This window comes from Meriones unguiculatus, chromosome 4 (assembly GCF_030254825.1).
Source record: "Meriones unguiculatus strain TT.TT164.6M chromosome 4, Bangor_MerUng_6.1, whole genome shotgun sequence".
Classification (NCBI taxonomy): domain Eukaryota; kingdom Metazoa; phylum Chordata; class Mammalia; order Rodentia; family Muridae; genus Meriones; species Meriones unguiculatus.
In genome coordinates, this window is record NC_083352.1 from 122493329 (window position 1) to 122519527 (window position 26199).

At 45.6% G+C, this 26199-nt stretch overlaps 1 protein-coding gene across 3 annotated transcripts; it reads right to left on the bottom strand.

Moving 5' to 3' along the window:
- Positions 1-2363: 2363 nt before the first annotated feature.
- Aar2 (AAR2 splicing factor) lies at positions 2364-23446 on the bottom strand. Of its 3 annotated transcripts, none has more exons than XM_021650997.2 (4): positions 23343-23446; positions 19993-20790; positions 15602-15831; positions 2364-3657 (listed from the first exon to the last, which is right to left on the bottom strand). In XM_021650997.2, the coding sequence occupies exons 2-4, from the start codon at positions 20747-20749 to the stop codon at positions 3490-3492; spliced, it is 1155 nt and encodes a 384-aa protein (XP_021506672.1). In that variant the 5' UTR covers positions 20750-20790; positions 23343-23446; the 3' UTR covers positions 2364-3489. The 3 variants fall into 3 exon arrangements, with proteins under 3 accessions (XP_021506672.1, XP_021506670.1, XP_021506671.1); XM_021650995.2 differs by lacking the exon at positions 23343-23446 and adding an exon at positions 23092-23160; XM_021650996.2 differs by lacking the exon at positions 23343-23446 and adding an exon at positions 22825-23139.
- Between the last annotated feature and the right edge of the window lie 2753 nt (positions 23447-26199).

Consider the following 26199-nt stretch of genomic DNA (forward strand, 5'->3'; position numbering starts at 1 on the left):
CAGTAAGAAAGGTCTAGATGGCTTCAATGGGACTAAGCCTGCCCGGAGGAGACACAAGATCTGAGAGGTCTGTGGTCAGCAGGAAATGGAGACTGTTAAGAACCACACGGCTTCCAGGATTCCCCGGGAAGCACACTGTCATCATGTTTTGCCTTGAATCTGCAGGTGTGACTCAAGTGTTGGTTTTGACCATGGCTGTTCCCAGTCACTTCAGCAGTTGACTGGAAAGCCAACATCTGATTAGCTGGAGAGACCAGCATGTCACAGTGCCCTGGGAATAGTAAATAATATTTACAAGGGATGACGTTGGGGACATAATTACTGACAGTAAGAGGCAATCAGCAGCAGGGAACTCTTCCACTGTTCAAGCATTGAGATGTGAGAAACAGGCTCATGGAAAGAAGAGCTTGTCATGGGGTTGGTTAAGTCACTGCTGCTGCTGCTTCTGTTAATAGGATAACCCAGCCTTGCAAATAAGAGCCAGGCCCCAGGAGGCCTGCATTTGAGATCTGAAAACCAGGCCAAGTCTTGCCAATAGCTACACTTCTGGATGTGTTGAAACTGGAAAAGAGCTCAGAGAACAGCCATGCTGAGGATTCGATTTTGACAGCTCTTTTCCATAAACACCACAAGCACTGTGTGAGAATTACCTTGTTTTCAGATTCCTTATTCCTCGCACAGGATGGTGAAGTCTAATCCTTATACCAACATGGTGGTAAGAGAAAGTCAATTCCTGAGAGTTGTCCTGACCTACACACACACACACACACACACACACACACACACACACACACACGTAAAGAAGACCCTCAGACACGGGGGGGGGGGGGGAAGAAATATGCAAAGCCCCAAAGTTCTATCATTTCTGCTGCAAACAAGAAAGCTATTGTTTCATGCCCCAGACACACTGCCCTGTATGGATGTAATGCCCCTTCTGAAATTTGTAGAACAACCCAGGGCCAACTTCTAATACTTGGAAGAGCCTGGGAAAATTTTATCAGAACCTCTAAGTCGAAGCTAATTCTATGTAAGGTGACTGAGGCTCCCAAAAACTTTTGCCGAAGGTCACACAGCTACTAGTTAACAAAGCCAAGGCCTGGACCTGAGGGCAAAGGTAGAGGGAGGCGGAAGCTGCCCTATACGTGAAAGGGCAGCGAAGGTAAACCATAGCTGTGAACACAGTACAGTGGTGCCAGTGAGCACAGGCCCTTCTTGTCCTCACTCCTTACTGCTGTGCAACCCTGGAAAAATGATGTTCTCTAAGCTCATTTCCATACAAGTCAAATGGGGATAGCTGCTGGTTAGAATGGACACACACTGCTGTAAGGATCAAGTGAGGTAACAGAACAGAGCACTTTCAAACAGCAGCTCCTCTTGTTCAGCCCGTTTTAAGCTCATGGAGAGGGGCCATTGGGGAGACACAGCGATACTCGGGAAATGGTCCAACTCCAAGGTGCTGTCTTCACATGGACAGGGGCAGACACATTTTCTCCCAGAGGTGCTCCTGGCACCAAGTATGATGTGTTACTGCTCAATGTGTCACTCAGAACTGAGTGTACCTCAGAACTCAAGCCCCTGAATCCTTGTGGAGTAAGATGGGAGCCTGTGCTTTCACAAGTGTCCCACCCCAAACCACTGCCTCAAAGTCCACCCCAGGCAAGTCCTGTGACCCCGTGGACCTGCTTAGGCTGGATAATGCACATGCATGGAATGCTTGTTGCTTGGTCTCCCTTTCTCAGCACACACTGTTTCCATGTTTGTGAATGTGTGGTCCTTCGGTACAATTGTGTGTAGGTGTCGGGGTCAGATGATGACACCGGATGTCTTCCATCACTTTCCACTTTGTTTTTGAGACAGGGTCTCTCCCTGAACCTGCAGCTCACCAATTTCTGGCTGAGCAAAGAGCCCCTGGGCCCTCCTGCCTCTGCAGCGCTGGGACCACAACCCTGGCTCTGCACCTGAGTTCTGGGGGTCTGCAGATCCCTGTGCCTGCACAGCAAGCTCTTTAACCACTGACCGTCTCCCCAGGCACAAGGCTCATCCATGCTGTGGCATGCATCAGAGCTTCATTCTTGGGATCTGAACTTTTACCACACTCCCCAGGTGGTTCTGATGAGTGGGCTTTGCAGGAAAAAGGAACAGCAATTTCCTACAAGGTGAAACTTCAAGCTAATGTATAGCACTACAGGGTGTGTTTCTCATGGGAAACAGAGGCAAAGCTGGGTGTCTGCCTTCTCCAGAGACTGCAGGGACTGAGCAGGGTCTCCTGGGTGCGCTGTGTAGGTAGATGTGTTGTCTATGGACAGCAGCCTGGCTACTTTGGAAACTGGGCAGATTAGCTGTAAGAGACTCACACAGGGGGATTAGTCCCAACTCAAAGACTTTAATGTGCGTTATGCTCTTAGAAAAACATCTCCAAGGAAACAAGAGGAACCAAAAGCCTTAAACAGCAGGGCTCTCATTCAGAGACCTGCTGTGAGCTTGAGCCTCAGAAGAGGATAGCACTGGGATTCCAGAGCATAGCAAACAGCCTGAGGTCAGGGTGGAGGGCCTGGGAACCATTTTTTTGAGACAGAACTCTGCCCACATAGCACAATGAGTGTGCCCTCAAGATTCCCTAACCCCAGAAACATGACAACACCGATGAGAACCCCACAGAGGGCTAGGGATAATTAAGCTACCCAGCTATCTCCATGGCTCTGAGGAAAAGACCGAAGTTTAATAGGGCCTAAGAAGCAGGCTTGGGGCAAGAACCTTTCCTTTTGTTGTTGGTTTCTAAGTCTTCAGAAAAAGTCATGGTAGCCTTAGTGAAAAATGGGGATATGTGGGAGGCTTCCATGTCCCACTTCAGAGTGGGAGGCCCCAGATTGAAAGGTGATAGTACCAGCAGGGTCCCCAAGACCAGGGGCCAATTCTGGAGTATCAACCACTGAGGTTTCTAGGCAGAAGGGGACTTGGGAGAAAAAAACTGATATCGACCAGTTGTCACACTCAATGCACCATCTTCCTTGTCATCCTTTCCAGGCCAGGCTCCTGAGAGTTGAATGGCCCGTTTTCTGACAGGTTTCCTTCTATTCAACCAGGAGCAGCAGAAACCCTGTACAATCCACATTCAACTGCAAACCTACATTAACTTAAAAATTCACTGACTAAACGCCACAGACCCTGGGATGGAGCAGGTTTCTTCTTTCCTCTTCTAACCAGCGACGGAATGGGCAGCTAGGTCTTCTGGAGTTGTGGTTCATTTTCTCACCATCAGAAAGGGTTTAGATTGCTGCTGGGGCAGGTTTCATCTGGACCACCTTTTTCTGAAATTCAGCACCAGGGCCAGGCTAAAGGAGCCACAAAGAATGTATTCACTGGATTCCAGTTCCTTCTTTATAGGACCTGACTGGATCTCTGTGCTGGAGATCCCAGGACAGATGAATACATGAGGGACTGGGTTGTAGCCACGTGGGAAGGGGTCTCCCATGGCTTCAGGATATGCAGTTAGGCAGTCTCGATGCCCTCAGGGAGCTCCACCACCACTGGGGCACAGTCCTCCGGCTCTGAAGCAAAGTCCCACCGGAACTTCTTAGTCAGGTGGGCTTGGAACTTTTCTGCTTTCTTCCTCAGGGTGGCATCCACAGCAATACTGCAGGCAGAAGAAAAGAAAACCTACAGAGAACAGAGGGTAAGTTACTCCTGAGAACAGGGGACCAGGAAAGCTGTGGAAATTTCCTCCTGGTGTTCAGCTCTTTGGGGCAGCAGATCAGCTGCTGCTGGCACAGTCCCAGGACACCTGCTATGCAACCCCCACACCCCAAACCTAGAAGGAAGACACTGGAACAGGACTGGAATGGAAAATCACCATGCTGGGCAGATGCCCCATGGAAAGTAAGGCCGCCGGCGTTACCACTACAGCGCCCACCTGGGGTGGGGGTGGGGGATAGGATCTACAAGGCACCTGGGCAATAACACAGAAGAAAAGACTTACACCAGGTGGTGTGAAGAAAAGTCTGGGGAGCAAAGCCCTTGGATGCCATAACGTCCTAGGCCCTCAGCCAACAAGGCTAAATTGCTGCTCTAATCTTCTAAGTGGGCCATAGATAGCCAATTTGAGGCTTCTATTCCTCTTAAAAGCTGTCTTTAATGTTCATTTTAAAAAACATTACCATTGTTTAAATTGTGGTAAAATAAGATATAGCTACCATTTAAACTATTTTAAGTGATTAGCAGTGGCAACACATGCATTCCTATCATGCAATCATCACCAACATCATCTTTAGAAACTTCTCATCTTCTCCAATTGACACTCTACCCACGAAACACCAATTCCCTCTCATTCCCTTCCCCTGGCTTCTGCTAACACTCTTCTAGTTTCTGACTAGGCTAGGAGCCTCATGGAAGAGGAATCACATGCTATCGTCCTTCTGTGGCTGGCTTATTTCACTCAGCATGTCGTCAAGATTCAGCTATATTGTAGCATACATCAGAATCTCTTTTCTCTTAAAAACTGAAGAGTAGAGCTAGACATGCTGGTGCACACCTGTAAGCCCAGCATGCAGAAGGCTGAGGCAGAAAAAAGTCACACTTAAGGCCAGCCTGGGTTACAGAGCAAGACCCTGTCCCTTACACTCCCCCACCCCCAATTCATACACACTTGCAGGCATGTGAGTGTGTGTATATAAATATGTATTATATACACTTTACAGGGTATTTTTATTTGTGTATGTTGTGCCTCTGACTACACCCATTCTCATGTATGTGCCTGCAGAGGCCAGAAGGGAGTGTTGGATGTCCTGGAGCTAGAGTTTCAGGTGGTTGTGAGCAGCCTAACATGGATGCTGGGAACTGAACTCAGAGCCTCTGCAATTAACCCCTGATCCACATCTTCAAGCTCTGGTGGTCCACATTCTGTTTGCCATTCACCTGTCCATGACGACTTGGGCTGTCTGTATTTTAGGTCTTGGGAATAAAACTTCCATGAACATAGTTGTACAAATACTCGAGGTCCTAGCTTTCAGTTGTTTGAATGCAGACCCAGACTGGAATTGTTAGACCTTATGGCAACTCTCCTTTACTGACACTGTTTCCATAGCAGCTGTGCTACAGAACATCAGGGCCATCAGAAGACAGGGGTCTAGTTTCTCTATAGCCTGCTCAATACTTCTTTGATTTACTTACTTATCTTTGAACAACAAACATTCTGATAGGTTTGAGAGTTATCTCACTATAATTTTGATTTGCATTTCTTGGAGGCATGAAGTTACTGTGTAATTGAAATACTGATTTGTGCCCCCCCCCATCTGATTGCATTCTTTGTTCTGAGAATCTCCTGTCTCAATGTTGTGTAAACAATGCTCCCCAACTGTCCCCAGATGTGCCAATAAAGCAGCTTACAGCCAAGTGCTGAGCAGGGGAGAGAACAGGGCTAGAGTTCTTGCCAGCTAGGGGAAGAGGAGTTAGAGGCGGAAGTAGGGGATTCAGCCATGAGCAGAACTCCAAGAGCGATGAGAAGAGAAGAGCTGGTGCAGGAAGGCACAAAGTGCAAGTATCTCTGTGATAGACGCTGGGAGGAAACCACATTAGCTTAGGGAGTTAAAACTAGAGTACTAACTGCTCAGGTATTGTGCTATGAAGCTTGTTAAAATAATATAACACAGTCTCAATTATTTTGGTGATAGCTGGGTTAAGAGAGAAACTGAGAAACAGACACAAGTTTATAACTTTAACATCTAATGATTGGTAATGTTAAATATATTTCCATGAGGTTATTGGCCATTTGTATGTTTTCTTTGGCCAAATGTCTACAAGTCCTTTGCCATTTTTAACAACTGAGCAGACCAACAGTAGGAGTTCTTCATACATTCTAGATATTGAGCTATTCTGCTGATGTCCCCACGAACTGTTTCAGCTAATACAAACATGGAGAGAGGAACAGAACAGATTTTTACACATTTGAAGGCTTCCAGTTCCTGAGAATAACAGCAAGCCCACTACCTCTTAAACAACCTTGATGTTCACAAAGAAGTTTCAGACAATCAACCTGTATTTTCACCATGCTCTGAGAAACACGTACTAGAATGTGGTTTTATCATTCATATTTTATTGAGACAAGGTCTTACTATGAACCCTGGCTGGCCTGGCCTTGAGCTCAAACAGATCAGCCTGCCTTTTCCTTTTAAGCACTAGAACAGAAGGTGTGTGCCACCACATCCAGCTCAAAATGCGTACTTAAGGTATGGGGTGGAAAGGTGTTCAATTACCCAGAAGGGAATACAAAGTTTTTTTGTTTATTGTTGTAGTTTTTCAAGACAGAGTTTTTCTGTGCAGCCCTAGCTGTCCTGGAACTCGCTCTGTAGACTAGGCTGTCCTAGAACAAACAGTGATCTGCCTGCCTCTGCCTCCAGAGTTCTGAGAGTAAAGGCATGAGGTCCCAATGCCTGGCAAATATAAAGTTTTCTGTCTGCCACCTGTTACCCTACAGGCCTATTGTAGACATGGCCACAGGGCACAGCAACTGATTCAGTCACCTCCTGTTGTAGCTGGCCTATCTACCACTATGGAGGACACTGCATTTAAGGAGCTTGCCTGTCAAAGGCAACAGATATACTCTGTAGCTGATTCCAAGCGACCACACTTCTCCACAGTTTGTCAGCAGGAGAGACGATGCTCACTCTCAGTGGCCTTTGTTCATGGCCATTCTCTTCGAGCCATAAGAAGGGCAGCAGAGGCAGAGTACCTGGAGGTGGGTATGTGGCATGTATTCCAGATGTGGCTTAACCAAGGAACTGTTTAAATACAGGAGTGGGCAGCATGACTGTAGCAGCAACCCAGAGCAGTGGCTCATTGGAGGGACTGTATGATCTTGGGGGTGAAAGTTCCTCTGTGCTTCCCTGAGCCCTGGGTTACCTCAATGGTGGCCTCAACCTAACTGAAATAACAGGCTTACTATTTACTGCTGATCTCATCCAAGTTAGAAGCAATCCCAAACAGTGGCTCTCTCATACCTGCATTCTGCACTCCTGATATTTTAACATAAAAATTGTTTAGTGCACAGAAGAATGAAGACAACCACAGGCTCAAAGAAAATTATTTTTGGCTTTTCTGCAGTTCCTGGCACCAAATAATTGTTCCTTATGTGATGGTGCTGGAGAAAAGGCTCATCCTAGAGATGAGCTTACATACCAGACCCTAGAACACTGCTGGCTTATGTGCCTCATGCAAAGGCCTCGGCTGAAATGAACTGCTTGAACTCTGTTCTCTAACAACAGGCCTGGCTTCCCTCATGGCACCTCCCATACTATCTTGTGTCACAGTGGTCCACGCCTTAAAGAGTAGGGAACAAATCCTAATTATTGGCGTGTCCAAAACAGCATATCACCCAGAGCCTGGCACAGAGTTAGGGCCTCAGGATGCTCAGCAAAAAGTAAGGACCACACATGATCTGAGCTGTACTTGGCAGGAGCCGGAAGTGAGAGGCTGGAACAGGCTGCGCTCAGAGTCATCACCCACCTTCCCACCCACCTTCTGAACACGCCTGCAAGGAAAATCAACCACAAGTGGGTACAAGCAAAGCCATTTGATTTTGGTTTTGTTTTAAGCTTCTAATTTAAAAAGCATTTTGTCTTTTAACTTGTTGTTTAAACCTTTACTACAAGCCTGGAAGGCTGGAGAGCAGGAAATTACTACTCCTTTTGCACAGACAAGGGCGCTGGGTCACTACATCGTGCTCAGCATGATTCAACCAAGATGGACCACTACCGCCTGCTTCTGTCTTGACAGACTAAATATATCCTTGATCCTGAACTTTTCGTCCTGCTCTGTGGGTACTTTTGCAGCTATTCCTTTTGCAGGTTTCCAGAACCTGGGACACAGACCACAGTGACTTTCATTTTTAAAAACCAACTTTACTGCAGTACGCTTGCATACAATTAAATGCTCCACTGCTTGGGTGAACAGCCATAACCATGCAGCCAGACAGGGTTTTCTTTTGAGATCTAACCTCTTTTTTTTTTTTTTTTTTTTAAGATTTATTTATTTATTTTATGTAGATGAGTGCTATATCTGCAGGTATGCCTACAGGCCAGAAGGGAGCATCAGATCTCATTATAGATGGTTGTGAGCCACCATGTGGTTGTCGGGAATTGTACTCAGGACCTCTGGAAGAGCACATGGGGCTCTTAACCGCTGAGCCATCCCTCCACACCCTTGGAATCTACTTGTAACCAGGAAATCGCTTTGGCTTTGGTGAGGTATCACCACACTTAGGTCTCAGAACAGGTTGGTCACCCTTAGAAATGCTCTACTGTTGCCCTTGGACTGTAAAGCCCTCCTGTTCCTTCCCTTCCCCTCCCCTCTCCTCACTCTCGACCTCTACCACCTATATTTTTAATAGTTTTATAAACTTAATAATACTTTGTTTTTTCTTAAGATACTGTCTCAGCACATAGCTTGGAAAGAGCTTGAATTTACTATGTGGCTCAGTCTGGCCCCCAATTTTCAATTCTGCCTTAGCCTTGCTCCCAAGTGCTAGGTGAGACTATAGGTATGTGTTACTATACCCTGCTTGATAGCTTAAAAACAATTCAGAAAAGATGTTTAAGAGCATTTAGTTAGGACTAGGGATACAGCTCAGTAGTGCAGTGCTTGCCTACTATTGGTGAGGCTTTGGGTTCAATTTTCAGTGACCCCCCTCAACAAGGGCTGGTGGCAGGGGGGCCATTTATTCAAGTAATAAGTTATCCTGGTTCATTTATCTTCCAATTAGTTCTATGCTTTCTTTAGAAAAGTTAATAATCATCTAGCTACTTTATTCCCTAAGGTAAAATCAAGTAAACACTTCTAATACCATGGAAAAATGAATCATCTTAATTTTGACTCATTAATCTTGGATATTGTTTTTAAAAGACTTTTAAAACAGGATGATCACATTTAGCAAATGAATGCATGTATCTAAAAGAAAAACAAAAAAAAAACAAAAGCAAAAAACATGGGCCAGGTGAGGTGGTGGCACCTCTTTAATCCCAGCACTAGGGAGGCAGAGGCAGGTGGATCTGTAGATTCAAGGCCAGCCTGGGCTACATAGTAAGACCCTATCTCAAAAAACAAACAAACAGAAAACTCCCAAATCCAAATAAAATTAAAATAAAGTATCAACGCTTTAGTTTTAAGTCCATTATGAAGTTTAAAAAGAAAAAAAAAAAACTCCAGTCACAAACATGAAGCTTTTAAAAAGCAAAGTTTGGTGACTGAACCACAGTCAAGACATGCTGAGAAAGTATCACAGAGGATAGCTGAGCCTGTTTTAACCTAATTTTTTGGCTAAGCCAAAAAAGAAAAAAAAAAAAAACAAAACAAACAACAACAACAACCAAAAAAAACCCCTCAAGTGCCTGACTCACAAATGAAACTGGCCAGAACACTGTTTTCACTGTAAGTGAAGTGGTTTTAAAGAAGGACTACATCACTGCAATGGTGAACAAGAAAAGGAAAAGCACCAGAAATCACGCTTTCTTTTACGACAGGGTTTTTCTGTGTAGTCCTAGAGGTCCAGGACTTATGTAGATCAGGCCTTGAACTCCTAGAAATCTCCTACCTCTGCCTCCAGAGGTATGCACCAGCACTCCTAGCCTCATGTCTTAATTTTTTTCTAAAAATTACACTTACTTAATTCACATGTTCACACAGCATGCACATGGAGGTCAGAAGACAACTTGCAGGAGTCAGTTTTCTCTTTCTGCAATGTGGGGTCCTGAGATCAAACTTCAGTCAACAGGCTTGGTGGCAAGCATCTTTACATACTAAGCTTTCTTGCCAGCCTGGAATCATGTCTCCAAAGATAAGTTCAGAAAACTTATGCTGTTTCATCTAGAGCTATAATTCTACATAGGAACCCTCCTGCTTCAAGCTCTTCCAAGCTTCCAGGGCTTCAGAGCCAAACCTCAGCCCTGTCATCCCTTGTTCTACGAGTGTGAACAAAAACAGAAGGTCTATATCATCTACATAATGGCAGTGCAGACCCAACTTCTTGCATTGTTTTGAGGGCTGAATGAGACAAAGCATACTGAGCATACAAAAGCCATAGTCGATGACAAGGGGAGGTAGATAAATTTATCTATTAGAAATGTTTATGAGGCCAGATGTGGTGGTGCACGAAGAGGCAGGCTGTGAGTTAAGAGGCCAGCCAGGTCTATAGAGTTCAAGGACAACCAGGGCTCTGTTATAACAGAGAAAACAAACAACAAAACAAACAAACAAAAGAGGTACTGTTGTTAAAAGAAGAGGAGGAGGAGGATGGCTGAAGAGATGTCTCAGAGGTTAAGAACACTGTTCTTCTAGAGGTTCTGAGTTCAATTCCCAGCAACCACATGGATGCTCATAACCATCTATAATGAGATCTGGTGCCCTCTTCTGGCTTGTAGGCACACATGCAGACAAAACACTGTATAAATAAGTAATTAATAAGTAAGTAAGTAAGTAAATAAATAAGAAAGGAAATGTTTATGATGTGAGCTGGAAAGAAGGCTCAGTGGTTAAGAGCACTGGCTGCTCTTCCAGAGGACCTGGGTGATTCCCAGCACCCACATGGCAGCCCACTACAGTCCATTACTCTAATTGCAGAGAATCTGACATCCTCTTCTAGTCCTGAGCACTAGGCATGCCAGTGGAGCGGAAACATGCAAACAGGCAAAACAACCATCAATGTTTTTAAGTTTATGATACAAAACTTGTAGATATTCTGGCGACCAGGGATGTAGCTCAGTTCACACTTTCCTCACAAGGACAAAGTCCTGGGTTCCCTCCCCAGCACCACATTACCTGCACAGAGTGGCACCTGGAAGGAAGAGGCAGGAGGGCCAGACATTAAAGATCATGTACATCTACATGGGGAGTTTGAGGCTAACATGAGGTCTCAAAAATATGACAAAAACACAACAACAACAACAACAACAAAAAAAACTCAAAATAACTCATAGATATGATTGCTAGAGATGGCACCCAGAAGAATAATAAAGCATGCAACTTGCCTGGAATGTACCCACAGTTATAACAAAACAACTCTCCAAACACCGTGGGTCATGGGACTGCATGCCTAAATACTACGAAATCAGCAGTTAGAATCTTAGAATCCTTATTTTATGCATAACTCTTTCCAACACACCATTAATTCCAGATTATCCTTTCATTGACTTTCAGGAAATCGTGGTGAGTTAAGTTACTTTAAATGAAAAGAACTTTTTGTAAAAAAGAAATCATTCAAGTGTCTCACATGGGGAAGTTGGAGGAGAAAAAAAAAAAAATCAATGGGTCAGGCCCTCCCAGGGCTGACTTCGTCCATGCTCACTTTAAGGTTTTTAAGTGCTTACACACACAAGTACCAGTCCCCCTCCACGGACAGGAGACATTTATGCTCCTGAGCAAGGAAGCCAGCTCCACTTGACTAGCTGGGGAAGAGAGCAAGCCACAAATAAGTATGGGCAGCATCAAGCTTTTAAGGTCTGATTCATTCAGTCACAAACTCCCCAGCTGAGCGCTTCTGTGTGGGGGAATGCATTCTCACTGCCAAGACGGCATCATTAAAAAAAGTTCTGTAATATCCTAGTCCACACTGCGCCTTTTGAAATGTATCTCCCATATAAAACTATCCTGAAACCCCTTATTTTCCCCAGAATCCACCATTCTCTCTTTGATGTATCAAATGCCCTTTGTCACACTTTACTTTTTGTTTGTTTGTTTATTTTTTCTCTCTGTGTAGCCCTGGCTGTCCTGGAACTCTCTCTGTAGACCAGCCTGGCCTCAAACTCAGAGATCCACCTGCCTCTGCCTCCCAAGTGCTGGGATTAAAGCCGTGTGCCACTATTGCCCTGCTCAGACTTTACTGTTTATACATATATTTGCACTACCAAAGGAATTATAGGTGCTTTACATGTAAAAGAACAAGTAGTAACACAGGCCAAACCTTGGGTGTTGACGATAACCAGTAAGGAAAACAGTGCAGGCTATGGCTCTGGGAGGAATGCTGTACTAACGTCAAGATGCACACCCCTTGTGGTAAGCTAGTGGCAAGCACAGAGCAGGCCAAGAGGACTAGGAGGCAGAGGTAAGGGATGGCCTCACAGAGAGGGAGTATGGGCAAGGACATGACAGGCTGAGGAGAATCAGGTTAAGTCTAGAAGGCATGAAACATGGATGTAAAGTTTTGGTTACATGAGGTTCCAGAGAACATTCTAAAAAACATGCTTACAGTTAATGCTACTTTGACATTTTCAAATATGCTGAGAAGATCAAACTCAAATGATATGGTTTTCACAACTACAACAAAGGAAGACTAGGGATGGTGTGCACATGTAGCTCCAGCTGCTTGCACAGATAGAAACACTTGCATCCAGAAGTTCAAAGCTAGTGTCAGAAACAAAGCCAGATCCTATATCAAAAGAAAAGAAAAAGAAAAGCATGAAACAGCATGGCCTATGGGGAACTTGCTGTGAACAGACCACTGACTGAAGAGGAAACAGCAGCTAGAGACCAGGCTAACAGCCAAGCAACACAGAGCCTTGGGGCCAAGGCTGGCACACTTACATTTCCTAGGCAGTAGGGGAGCCACAGAGAAATAGGATGAGAGCTGTACTTTGGAGCAACAGAGGCAGCAGTGTGGGAACCTTAACAAGGTAGGCATGGAGGCTGATAAATTCTGATGTAGTCTAGGGAAGACCAAAAAGCCTGGGCTACTACCATGGTACAGGGACAGTTGTGCTTTCTGTAACACCAGTATCTGGAATTCTTTAGTTAATTCATCTGTTCACTTCCTGCTGTCAAAACTCTGGCACTCTTGTTCAATTATATTCCCACTTCTAGAGCAAAATCTTATTTACAGCAGGTGCTCAGTCAGTACTCCGAAGTCAATGAACCCTTGAGGACAGGAACCCTAGCTAAGTCCTATTTGTACTTCTTAACAACTGCAGTGGAAGGCTGTGTGCAAAATGCTCAATAACATTTATTGGTGTGCTATCTTAAAGGTATATGTCCTGAACATTTTCAAATAATGACATCAGCTGGCACAGCTCAGTCAGTAGAGTGAGACCCCCGGTTTCATTCCCAGAGTCCCATAAACTGGGTGTGTTTGGCACACACCTGTAATCCCACGACTTGGGTGGTGGACAATGGAGGATCTGAAATTCAAGGTGTCATCGTTTGCTACAAAGGGAGTTTGAGGGCAACTGGAGCTAGAGAGCTTGTCTAAGAAAAAAGCCCCAAACGACCCAAATGACATTTAGTTTCTTGTCTAGAGAATTTCCAAACCATCAGCACTGCACAACCCACATGCGCATCAGGCAGCCAGCTGGGCCCTTGGTGTTCTGCAGCTTGCCGCTGCCACACAAGCTGGCAACACCACGGCCTTCCCATTCCGTGACAGAATTCACTCTCTTCATGAGGGTGGTACCTTACTCCCTAGATGGCATCATTCCCCATGGCTGCAGAGGATGCCACACTGCCTGACAGCCCAGTTGTTGGTGTTGTGGAGGGTCCCCATGGAGGAGGAACAGAGATTTAACTTCTCTTTCTATAAAGAAGAGAAAAGGGCAGTTAAATTCTGCAGTAGAACAGGCTCAAGCCACCGTTTGACAGACATATCACGACAGTCTGCACAAGTCCTCCAAATGGCAGAGTTTCCAGGCAACTGCCTGCTGCCTAACGGCAGGGAGCCTTCCAATAGCATGGCAGCTTAGAAGAGCGCTCGGCACCTCCGAGGAACAACATCCACAGGATGGCTTTTGGGGGGAGTAGCGCAGAGTCCATGCTGTACTCATTATTTTTTTCAGTGCTGAAGATTGAACCTTGAAACCATCAGGCAACCAACCACTCTGCCAGGTTTAGCTTTTTATTTGAAAACTGAGAATGATCTGTTCTGTCCAATAGGGTTCCCAGGGAACCCACATGTGATGGTTAATCTCAGTTGCCAACCTTATGGGATCGAGTCCCCTGGGAGAAGATTTGCAGGCATGCCTGTAATTTTGGCTGACTAGGTTAACTGAGGCATAAAGATCTACCACCGGTCCCTAGGCTAGGATCCTGGAATGCACAGAGAGAAGCCAGTGAGTTAAACACAGGCATTCACCACTTTCTGCTTCTGCACCTGTGGATGCAGTGTAAGCCTCGGCCTCAAACTCCTACTGTCGGACCACCCCACCATGATGCAATGTAACTTTGAACTGTAAGTTCAAAAACAACAACAACAACAACAAAAAGCTATTCTCTTTTAAGTTGCTTTTATCAGGTTTTCTTATCACAGCAACAGAGAAAGTAACATTATATAACACACTAAATACGGTGTCTGCTACCCAACGGCATTAATACTAGTTTCTTCCATGGGTGGGAATGAGAGATAAGTGAGGCACCATCTTGCATGGAACAGGCTTTATGGGGCACCACACACAAGAAGAAATAAATACATCGCTGGCACAGAAGCCATGGAATCAGACAACTAGCTGCGTCTGCCTCTGCTCTACTTGAGAAAGTTATAAAATGTGAGTGACAGAGTCTGTCCCAAGAACATACAGGAAACTAATCTGTGTGCCAAGGGAGGAAACAGTACAGGATGAAGATTCTAAGTTGTTTGAAGCTCTTTCCCTAATTACCACTCATAATGAAAATTTAATTGCCAAGTTAAAAGCAAATTTTACTGTTTCTGTCAGAGAATCTCTGTAGAAACTGGCACATTTTGTTTGAACAGGAAATCAAAGTTGCTTTAATGCTTAAATGAGATCTAAGGAGCTGCAGCTGTTTCTTTGGGAATAACGAGCTTCCAGACTCTGCCTCACTCGGCTGCAGCAACTCCCAGCTTCAGCAAGAACAGGGAGCTGGTGCTCTGGCTTAGCTGTGGCTCGCCCCTCTGGGTTCACACCTTGAAGCTCCACGTGTTTGATGATGCTAACAAGTGGGGCCTGATGAGAGGCTCTTTGCTCGCTGGGATAGTGCTCTTGGGAAGGACTAATGTAGCCACAGTGGGGTTCTTCAGTTGCCTTTTCACAGACGTTGTCAACAGTAGGCCCCCCAGGTCTTGAGCTCTGAGCCTCCAAAACCAGGAGCTAAATAAATCTCTGCTGGGCCTGCAAGATGGCTCATCATTTAAAAGCACACAAGCATGATGCCCTGAGTTCAATCCTCAGAACCCACAGGACTCCCACAAGTTGTGCTCTGACCTCCACAAGCATCCCAGGGCACCTGTGCCCACCCTCAAACACTAAAGTTAAGAAATAAAAATAAATTCATAAACCTCTTTATTTCAAAGTAGACTGCCTTAAGTATATCCTTAGAGTAATAAAAAACAGATACTACAGCTAGATAGCCCAGAGTGGTGGAGAGTATACGAATTCTAAGTGCCCAGTGCTAGGCCCTCTGGGGTGTTATGGGGAGAGATGGTACAGAGAGGGTCTCTGGCATAGAGGCATTTAGCACACAGCACAAGATAAGAGAAGATTTCAAGATTAGGAGCTGCACTCAAGAAATATCAGGGTCCTGGGAAAACAGCAAGAGAGAAAAAGGTGACTCTCCCGAGGGTGCTCCCACGTGGGTGCCTTCCCCCTGCGCCACGCGTGCCAGCCCACACAATGCTCACCTGTAAGGTGCTGGTGAGGAAGTTGTCCTGGGAGACAATGTCCACAAAGAAGTCGGCAGGGATCTCACCAAGCTGGTGGTACAGGACGGAGATGAGGCTGACGTACAGGCTGTGGTGCTTCACCATGGTGGCTTCTGAGCGACACAGCAGGTTCAGGAGCCGCTTCCAGTGCTCAAACGCCTCATACACATTGCCCAGCAGGAAACAGACAAAAGCAAACTGGAGTTCGCCTGCGAGGTACAGAGGAGAGCATGGAGTACCAGCTGACACTTTCCCACAAGGTTTACAATGCCAACATCTACACTAGACCTGAGCAACAGGGAACCTTGTACCCTTGTCACTCCGACAGAACTTAGAATGGGATTCTGCATCCGACAAGTACTCAGTAAATATTACTGAGTTGCTGTAAATTCAAACCATGGGACTCCACACTGGCTAGGCATTTACTTAAAAATGGGCCACAAGGGAAGAAGTAGTAAAATGCCATGCCTAGCATTGTAAGAGCTAGGCCCTCAACCTGCCCGTCACAATCACTAGATCGCATTAAAAGCAAAGCTGCAAGCTGGATGTGATAGCTCATGCTTTTAATACCTGCATTTGGAAGGCAGAGGCCGGCAGATCTCTGAGTTCAAGGCCAGCCTGGTCTACAAATCTAGTCCAGGACAGCCAGGGCTACACAGAGAAACCCAGTCTAGGGGAAAAAAAAAAAAAAAAAAGAAAGAAAGAAAGAAAGAAAGAAAGAAAGAAAAGGAAAGCTGCCCAGGGCTAGAGAGGTGGCTCTGGGTCTAGAGTATTTGCTGCTCTTCCAGAGGGCTCAAGTACAGTTCCTAGCACCCACTACAGGCAGCTTAGAACCACCTAGAACCCCTCCAGGTGCAGGGGATCTGACATCCTCTTCTGGCTCGAGAGCGTGCACATGCATGCGCGCACACACACATAATTAAAAAAAATCCTAAAATGAAAAATAAAGCCAGGCATGGTGGCACATGACTTTAGCCCCAGCACTCAAGGAGACAGAGGCAGGTAGATAGCTGAGTTTGAGGCAAGCCTGTATAGCCTTGGCAGGACAGCTTTGTATAGCTCTGTGTAGCCAAGACTACAGAGAGAAACCCTTTCTTAGAAAACAAAAAACCAACCAACCAAATAAACAAAAAGAAATTAAGTAAAGCCACCCACTTGTCAACTCAGAGATTTTGGTTAAGCAAAGATGATGGAGAATAGTACTTTACAATCAACTCTTAACACTTCTGTGTCACTGACATGGTCACCTTAGTGGCTAGTATTTCTAGCTGACAGGACTCATTCTAGGGCTGGTGCAAAGCTGTGTTACACTCCTCAGCCCAGTTCCCCTAGGTCTTCCTTAAGATGACGTCAAGGGCGTGCCTAGGATTGTCTGACTATGGTTTTGAATAATGGAAGCAAGCTCTAACAGATGTGATGCTGGGCAGGAACACTTGTACAGTCTCCCCCGGCAGGACAGTCCTAAGTTCTTGTTCCAGGGCTAGCTCACCAGTCAGCTCAGTTTATTTAATCACAGGGCTCTGATTTCATCTCTGAGCAGCCTGGTGGATATGAGCACGGGCTCTGGAGTCAAACCGCCCAGATTCAAACCTTACTCTATCACTTAGCAGCAGTGTGACCTAAGGCAAGATACTTAATCTACTTATGCCTTGATTTCCCTATCTGAGAGCTAATTACTACAGTGCATGCTAAACATTTAGAACAATATGGGACACAAAGAGGCACTCAAAATGCCAGTTCCCACTCCCAATCTCCACTTGATACCTGTCTCCAAAAAAGACCTCATAATCCGGAAGCCACTGTAGGTGGGGAAGCAACTGGTGGCTCTGCCTGGCAGGTAGAGTGCATCTGAGCTGGGTGTAGTTGTGCACTCAGGAGGTGGGGGGCAGGAGAGTCATTGCCACTGCAAGGTACAGCCATCCAGGGTTACAAAGCAAGGTCCTGACTCTAAATGAATATGCTCACACTGACTCACCAGACACAGTCGCTCTGGCTTCAAAGGTGGCCGTAAACTTAAGCTATGTCTATATGGGCCATAAAAGAACGAATCAGCAAATACCACCTCAAGTGCATGGTGTTTGATCTGTCACCATTAAGGACGGGAAAAACTAGTCCCCTGACCACTGACTGTGGGATCTTTTCAGAACACAGTGAGGTTTTCTTTGCACAATGACTTCCTACTTTGTTTGGTTTGACCTGGTTAAACTGTATAATTAATATTAGCTAGGTCTTTTGTATTCGCAGCACTACTTTACTGTTTTTGCTTTAGAGGGGCATATAAAGAAGGGGTCTCGCTAGCCAAGGCTGGACTGGAATTTCTCTATACAATAGGGCATTAATATAAATTTGTGAGTTTCTGACCTTGTCTAAAACTTAAACTGTGATATGAGAAATAATTTCAGGGAGTTGTTACATAGATTCAAACTTTCCCTATAACAAACTTTTTCATAAGGTGTTTTATTTACTTATTTTAAAAGGAGGTTCCGGCTGGACTGTAACTCACTGTGCAGATTGGCCGGCCTCAAACTCATTGAGACCCACCTGCCTCTACCTCCCCAGCGCTGCAAGTTCAAGATGTCCACCACCATGCTTGGCACAAGGTATAGTTTGAATACTGAAATGTTTAAGAGCTAGAAAACAAGATTCCTAATCATGTTTAAGCAAGAATCCAGGGGTTACTCCTATAACATATGATGTTCTGCATTAAGATGCACCCGTTAAAGTGTCTGTTATATCATCAGTTCAGCCAAGGCTATAAAAAGGCCTACAACCAAACTTCTCACCAGCCTCCCCCAACAGGAAAGCACGTAAATGCTCTGGACATTTACAGAAGATAGGGACAGGGGTTAAAGGTGTAACAGGCGCTGGGGAGATGCTCAGAAGTGCTTGTCTCACAAGCACATGGATCAGAGTCAGGTCCCAGAACCGGAATTTACAAAGCTGGAGAGGTGGTGCAAGTGCTCAGAGTCCTCGCACTGGGGACACCCGGGCTCTACTGGCCAGCCGGCCTAGTCTACTTGGTGAGGTCAATCAGCGACACTGTCCCAACAGAAAAGGGTAGCAGCAGTTCAGGAACAATACCCAAGGGGCTGACCTTGGGCCTCCATATGTGACATGTACACAAACAGCATGGCAAATGTTTGTTGTCACTGGTATTCAGAAATAGAAATAGAAATAAGATGCCACTTTTCCAATTATTAAATTGAAAAGGCCGTTGCTAAAAATCCATATTGAGTGTAGTCAAAGGTGATGAACAGCCTCCTAACACTTGGTGAGGAGGCAGAATCTGGCAACATGCACCATCCAACCCTAACCCTAGGACAACCACACTCGGGGTGCTTATAGGCCCTATTCATGACAGAAGCACAGGAGCATATAAGGAGTGACCACTAAGAACTAATTCCCTAGCTCTGGGCACTAAACAGCCACTAAAACAGGTGAACAGTGATATGGAAACGCTTACAGCACATCACAAGACACTGCTCTTTAATCCTGTTTCTATAAAAATCACATACACTAGAGTATAACTACATTATAAAAGACTGAAATATAAAAGACAACTGAAATACATAGAAATACACAGGAAAAGGAGAAAAGAAAGAAAAAATGCACTTAACCATGAAATGGTTATTTCTAGGTGTAGGACTTAAGAGTACATTTTGCGGGCTGGAGAGGTGGCTCAGAGGTTAAGAGCACTGGCTGCTCTTCCAGAGGTCCTGAGTTCAATTCCCAGCAACCACATGGTGGCTCACAACCATCTAGAATGAGATCTGGTGTCCTCTTCTGGCATGGGGGTGTACATGCAGGCAGAACACTGTATACATAATAAATAAATAAGTCTTTAAAAAAAAAAGTACATTTTGCTTTTGTTTTTGTTCTTTGTTAAGTACATATTATTTCAAATTAAGAGTGCAAGTGGCAATAAAACTATAAAAATAAAAGTCCTGATCTACGCCAGTGAAGAGAAACACTTTAAGAACTCAAGAGCAAACTGAGGTATCATATGGGGCTTCTAGGAACACAGATCTGGCCAGAAGACCAGGAGCCTTGGGCTCCGATCTCAGTAACCACTCTATGGGTCAAATCCTTCTCTCCACAGGGCTAGGCTACACCAACGACGATCAAACATGGAATTATCTAAGATGCTCAAATTATTAGATGGACAGCCAGCCAGCCAGCCAGCCAGCCAAACTGACGGAGCCCTTAGAGAGCTCTTGACTAAACTCTCTAGGCTAAGGGTGAAGATGCGCATGTATGTCTAATGGCTACTAACGAGTCTACTACAGGCCTCCTTTGAGAACACTGGACTAGATAACCCAAGACGAACCCTCTACTCTAGCGTCCTCCCCCAAAGCCGAGCTCCTTCTCACCAAGTACATCCTGGGGGTTGCCAGGGAACTGCTTGCTGAGCACAGTCTCAAGGGCATAGCTCAAGTCCATGCTGTGCCTTGTGATCTCTGCTGGTGTGGCACCTGCTGGGAACATTTGAGTGGGCAGCTCCGAGAAGCGGATCTCAGTCCCAGCCCTGGGCTTCATCTCTGGCAGCCGAGCTAGGCCTTCCTGGTAGCTTTTGCACTCAGTGCCACAGAGGGGTAGATTCTGCTCTACCCTGTCCTTGGTGTGCTTCATGGAAAGCACGGGCAACACGTCTGAGAAGGCGCAGATCTGCCGGCTCTCGGGCTGCAGCTTCTCCACAGTGACCTCACTGATGAAGCTGGTGAGGGAGATCCATTTCTTGAGTGTAGCATATGGGTAAGGTCCCAGAAACTGGTCTAGCTCTGGGAGATTAGCTCTCATAGCATCTACTTCAGCCTCTGGAGCGGGAGACAAGTCTAGCTCTTCCTGAACCGCATTCCAGCGCAGGACCGTCAGCCCCCGCTGCTTCAGGCTAAGGAAGAAGCCCATCCGAGGGCCCACCTCCCTGGGATTGGCCTTGTCCACAGAGCTGTAGTGGAGGAAGTGGATGCCAGGGGGGATCATCTTCACACCCCGGAACTTGGGACCTACTTCCCAGGAGTTGTAGTCAATGCCAAACTCTGTCCCCCTGGGCATGTTCAGAATGACCACAGTGGCTCCTTCAAAGAAGAGTTGCTTAGCTAGCTCAGGATCCATCTGCATGGAAGCCATGGGGCCAGTGGTGAGTAACCTAAAGCAGGACTCTTTGTCTCCTAGAACAGCAGAGAAAAAAAGTGAACAAGTTGATCAGAATATGGTAAAAAGTCGCCTTCATTTCTTGTACATTCACTTTATGTCACACATTGACACAGATCCCGACAGAATTAACTCCCTTAATCCATGACATGTCTAACAGATGAGGAAAACAAGGATCAAAGAGATTTGAGGGTTTTAAGGAGCAAGAGTCTTCGTTCCACCACCACAGAGGCACCATTTAAGGAGAGGTGATAACGCTCAAGGTTACACAGTGCCAAAATGAAATCCTGCCTGCTGGTACTGCAGGCTTGCGTCCACTGCACGCTCAGATAGCGCCCTCTTAACAGAAGGTGAGGATGGAAAAAGCACACATGGCTCATTTTCAACCAGAACTATGCAAAAACCATCTTAAGCTACAATTCTACCAAAAACCTGCTACTGGAGAGTACCATAAGATCTGGCAAAGATGCCAGGCATGGTGGCGCACACCTGTAATCCAGCGCTTGGGATCCACCCAGAGTACAGGTGGATCTCTGTGTGAGTTCGAGGCCACCCTAGTCTCCAGGACAGCCAAGGCTACACAGAGAAACCCCATCTCAAAAAAACAAAACAAAACAACCAAACCAACCAACCAAACAACAACAAAAAAGATCTATCAAAGATGAGCAAATCAAATCAGTTACCTAATTTCCCATGAGCATCTAAAATTAACAAAAGTTTGAGGAGTGGAGGACTTTTCAAACTCCTTTTCTTCCTCAAAAACCTAGTTGAAAATGAGGGAAAATAAAGGACTAATCTCCTTGTTCAAAAACAACTTAGCAGAGTACAGTGGTATATACCTGTGTTCCTAATCCTTAGGGGATGGAGGCAGAAAAATCAGGGGTTCAAGATCATCCTTGAGACTGTCTCAGAAATCAAGAAATAAAACAAACATCTGGTGGGAATATGGTTCCTTGGGTACGGTGCTTGTCTAATACACACAAAGAACCCTTAAAAAAATCTGTGGGAGGTAGAGGGAGGAGGATTACAAGTTAAAGTCGTTCTCAGATACACAGTGAAAGTGAATTTGAGGCCAGCCTGAAACACACACACACACACACACACACACACGACACTCTCTTAAAAAACAAGCAAAAAACAACCAAAACACCTAAAGTCCAGGGAACAACTCATCAACAGAGCCACAATCCATCCAGAGATTGACACGGAAGGCCTACAGTAAGTATTTGAGGAGCTGCTTAGAGTAATTTTTTTTTTTTTTTTTGTCCACATTTAAATTCCCTAAAGGGGGCTGGGTGCTGGCAAAGGCTCAGTTAGTAAAGGCACTTGCCGCGTAAGCCTGACTTGGATGGCCAGAACCCAGATAAAGGTAGAAGAGAACCTACAAGGTCGTCTAGCCTTCACTGGACTCAGCATGTGACCCAGCACTCGCACACACAGTATTAAAAACAACAGCTCCGCAGCAGATGCTGACTCTGTGGTATGCTTCCATGAAGATGTGTGCTTGTATGTACATGCAGTAAGGCCTAAAAGTCTTATGCCTGTAGTTCAAAGTCAAAAAAGTCTGAAACTTACAAATGGGTTGCGTTCATCACAGTCCTGCGATGAAGTCACCTCCCCACCCTGGTCACCACCTCCCTAGCGCAGTGAGTTGTTGTTCCTCAATGCGTTCTCGTGTGGCTTTCGGGGGCATGAAGTCTCACTGTGCATCAAAAACACTGCCCCCGACCCCAAGGTCTGTGCCAGCCACACTAGCTTCTTTCTGACCTCAAACCAGAGGAAACTCTACCCACAGCACACTGTCACACAGTTTTGTTGCTGTTGTTCTTTCTTTGTTTTTAATCTTAGTCAAGTCCCTCGACTCGAGGCCAAATCAAATGTTCCTGCTGCCGTTCCATTCTAGTGACAGAGGGGTAACTTTGTGTACTTGACTGAGGACTGCCTTGCCACAAGCCTTGAGTCCTAGATCCCTGGAACAGACGCGATGCTTTAAAATTTAACTAACTACAATACGTTTTTAAATAAAGCCAGGAAGCTGGCGAGTGACTTACCGGAAGCCACTCAGAGAGATGGGCTGAACCAGAGCGAGTGTGTTATAAGTTCTTTGGTCCCCAAGATCTATAGTTAAGGAAAAAAGTTACTTCGTGGGCCCCAGAAAGCCTGACCACAGTGTCTCCGGTCGGGGTGTCTCAATGGGAAAGACCTCCTGAGACAGCAGCTCAGACTCGGCTGGTAAGATTGTGAGCCAAGAAGCGAAGTGGCCCGACCACATCCAACGAAACCAGAGGACGAAAGAGGCACCAAGAGCCGACACTCACCCTATCGTCCCCACACTCCGGCTCCGCGAAAACCGGACGGAAGTTAGCGGCTTTTGCGCCGGATAGGTGCTACAGAAAAAGTGGTCCGGTGGAGCCCGCGGTCGCAGAAGAAATGGCCCGTGCTTACAGGTTCCTCTCCATAAAGCACTGCATTTTCTTGTCAGTGTTTCATTTTACCGCGTGCATTGTATCTAGCAACTTTAATTAAATTAAACTATGCACTTTATGTCCGCTTCCAGAAACATACTCACCAGTCGTGGTCCTTTGGTCTCCAGCAGACACGGGCACCAAAGCATGGTCCAGGTGTAGGCATGAAGTAGCCACAGTTAGACCGGCTCAGTCATGGTTGGCCCTCTTTAGCATCATTACTATGCCCGTCAAAGTGTCTGACCCTAGGCAGAGTTTCAGAAACCAAGGCTGAAGAGAGAACCAGTCCCTCCAACGGCCACCACAGCGGTTTCTCAGACAGTGTTCACCTCTTGCAGACATAACAGAATGCCGCAGTCAAGTTATAAAAGCTCACTGAGTGAGGAAACCTGCCTGTCTTTTTCTCCACTATTTCCTTAGACTCTAACACATAGCCATCATAGATATACTGTGCATTTAATAACCACTAACAATATGATATAGTAAATGACTGTTTGTGGGCCTAGCCTTGTGCTAGGTGGTTCTGTAAGACAGAATTCCACTAAGAACCAGAGCCGCTAAAATATCATATGTCATGCATTGCGAAGAATTGCCTTATGTGGTGGTGACGGTTAGCACCAAAATCTACAGGGAAGGCACTTGGACACTACTTCTAATCTTTACCCTGACTATAGCCAGTCTTTGACCCTGCCCTAATCCTGTACTGCCCACTTTACCTACCTGATTTTCAACCCTCTTGTGATTTTTTTTTTTTCCCTCTTGTGATCTTGTTTATCTTTGAAGACAGGATTCTTAAAGGCCTTCAATCTCTGAGTTGACAGAGAGTGGTTGGATCGAAGATGGCTGACAGAGCTGAAGACAAACAACCTCTAACTTCCCCATCCTCCCTCTGCCTTTTTAGGGGCATAGCTCCAGCACAGCTGTCAGTGGAAAGGAGTCATAAAAGTAGTTCCCAAATTCCTGGAAAACTCCAGCATTCCTGGAAAAATCAGGGGTATCTCCACCCCCTTTACTAGCCTCACTTCTTTTGCACTATACCTGCATCTCTCTAACCCCTGCAGGTCAAGGGGTTGATCTGAGTTTATCTCTCATTTCTGTTAACCATGACTAAGTCTCCCGTGCTGCTAGATGTGTCCTTAGTCTTCTTACTGGTGCTACAATTCTTAGAGAAAAATGACCCAATATGGGAATAAAAATTTGGTAATTAGTATTCTTAATCTACAAAAAGAGAAAACTGAGGTTTACAGAGAGGCTACAAACCCAGAGAGCACAGAAATTGGATGCAAAACATGATCTACCTGGGGCTCTGATCCCTGTGCTGGTGTTCCTTGTCTGTCATCTTCCCCAGTGACAGCTGAACACACCAATCTGTGCCACCCACAGTTTCACAATTCATCTCTTAGGGGGCTTTGCAGAGAAAAGCAGTTAATACTTAGTAGCTGAAATGGTGGAGAAAATGTTCAGGATGTAAGTTTTAAAAATTGGGGGGATGGTATGCACAAGATGACCGACTTCGAAAAATAAATATGTGTGTGTGGAGGGGAGACTTGTTTTCTGAGATTTGGAGTGGTAAAGAAAGGTGACCTGGGGTGATTTTTCTTGACAGGATATAATAGAAAATGTAGAATGTGCTCCTCAGATGACCTAAGGAAGAAATGTAGAATTTATATAGATTATGATTTTAATTTCAACCTTTACTCATTGCTTTATTTCAGTGCTTGACTGCGCGCGCACGTGTGTGTGTGTGTGTGTGTGTGTGTGTGTGTGTGTGTGTGTGTGTGAAAGGCAGCTTGTGTGCCATGATGTGCATGGAAAGATCAGAGGCCAACTCGCAGGACTCAGATCTCTCCTTCCACCATGTGGGTCCTGGGGATTGAACTTAGGTTGTCAGGCTTGGTGGCAAGTGCTTTTACATGACCTGATGAGCCATCTCACCAGTTCCCTGATTTCCTTTCTTAATTATTTTCAAAGTGACTTACTTTAGGGAAAAGTAAGTCGCTAATGGGATGGGTAGTAGGAGCACCTGCCAGGATTGCTGTGCACAACAATCACTTGGCTCCCATGGTGGGGGGTGGTCTTCTTTCAGAAAGATGGACTATACTGTACCTCCCTCCTTCAGATACTTGAGACCCAGATACTTACTGTCCCCTCTGCCTAGAAAGTTCTCATTGAAGTTTTTCATCTTACTTGATCTCTTTATTCAGATCAAAAAAATCACCTCTTTAGGGAGAGAGATATGGCTCAGAGGTTAAAAACACTGCTTGCTCTTCCAGAGTGCCTGAGTCCAATTCCCACCAACCATATGATGGCTCATAACCATCCATAATAAGATCTGGTGCCCTCTGCTGGTCTGCAGGCACACATGCAAGCAGAACACTATATACACAATAAATAAATCTTTAAAAAAAAAGTTACCTCTTTAGGGAGGTCTTTCACTGTCCAACCAGTTTTTCCCTTTGTGGCGTTGGGGTTCACACATGCTAGGCAGGAACTCTACCACTGAGTGACACCCTCAACTTCAGCCACCTTGTTAAAGTGATCTCCTTCAGTGAACCCCCTTCCTCAGTGTGTCTCCTTCCAATTGCTGATCTCTCTAACCAGTTTTTCCTGTCTCACTGTTTTCTCCACTGGACTGACAGCCTTTGACCAGGGAGCCTAAGGCAAGTCCTGGGCCACCGTGGGAACTCCAGACATTTGTTGATTTAAATTGTTCTACATTAGAGCTTGGCTTGGTGCATGCCTTTAATCTCAGCACTAAGGAGGTAGAGGCTGGTGGGTCTCTTTTGCGTTCCTGGCTGGGGCTATATGGTGAGATCCTATCTCAAAAACAAAACCAACAACAACAACAACAAAGTGTTCTACGTTAGGTGTCTCCACTCCAGTTCTATATGAGCTTGTACCAGCAGCTAAGGTCAGAGAGGAGAGACAGTGGGAGATAAGGGAGGCTGAGGGAGTCCGTGG

Bases quoted from the DNA above. Each gene is read 5' to 3' on its own strand.
- Aar2 (XM_021650997.2), bottom strand. From the start codon at position 20,749: ATGGCTTCCATGCAGATGGATCCTGAGCTAGCTAAGCAACTCTTCTTT. The intron at 15,832-19,992 runs GTGAGAAGGAGC...TGTACCTCGCAG, and splicing joins CAACCCCCAGGATGTACTTG to GCGAACTCCAGTTTGCTTTT. The intron at 3,658-15,601 runs GTGAGCATTGTG...TGTTCTCTGTAG, and splicing joins TCCTCACCAGCACCTTACAG to GTTTTCTTTTCTTCTGCCTG.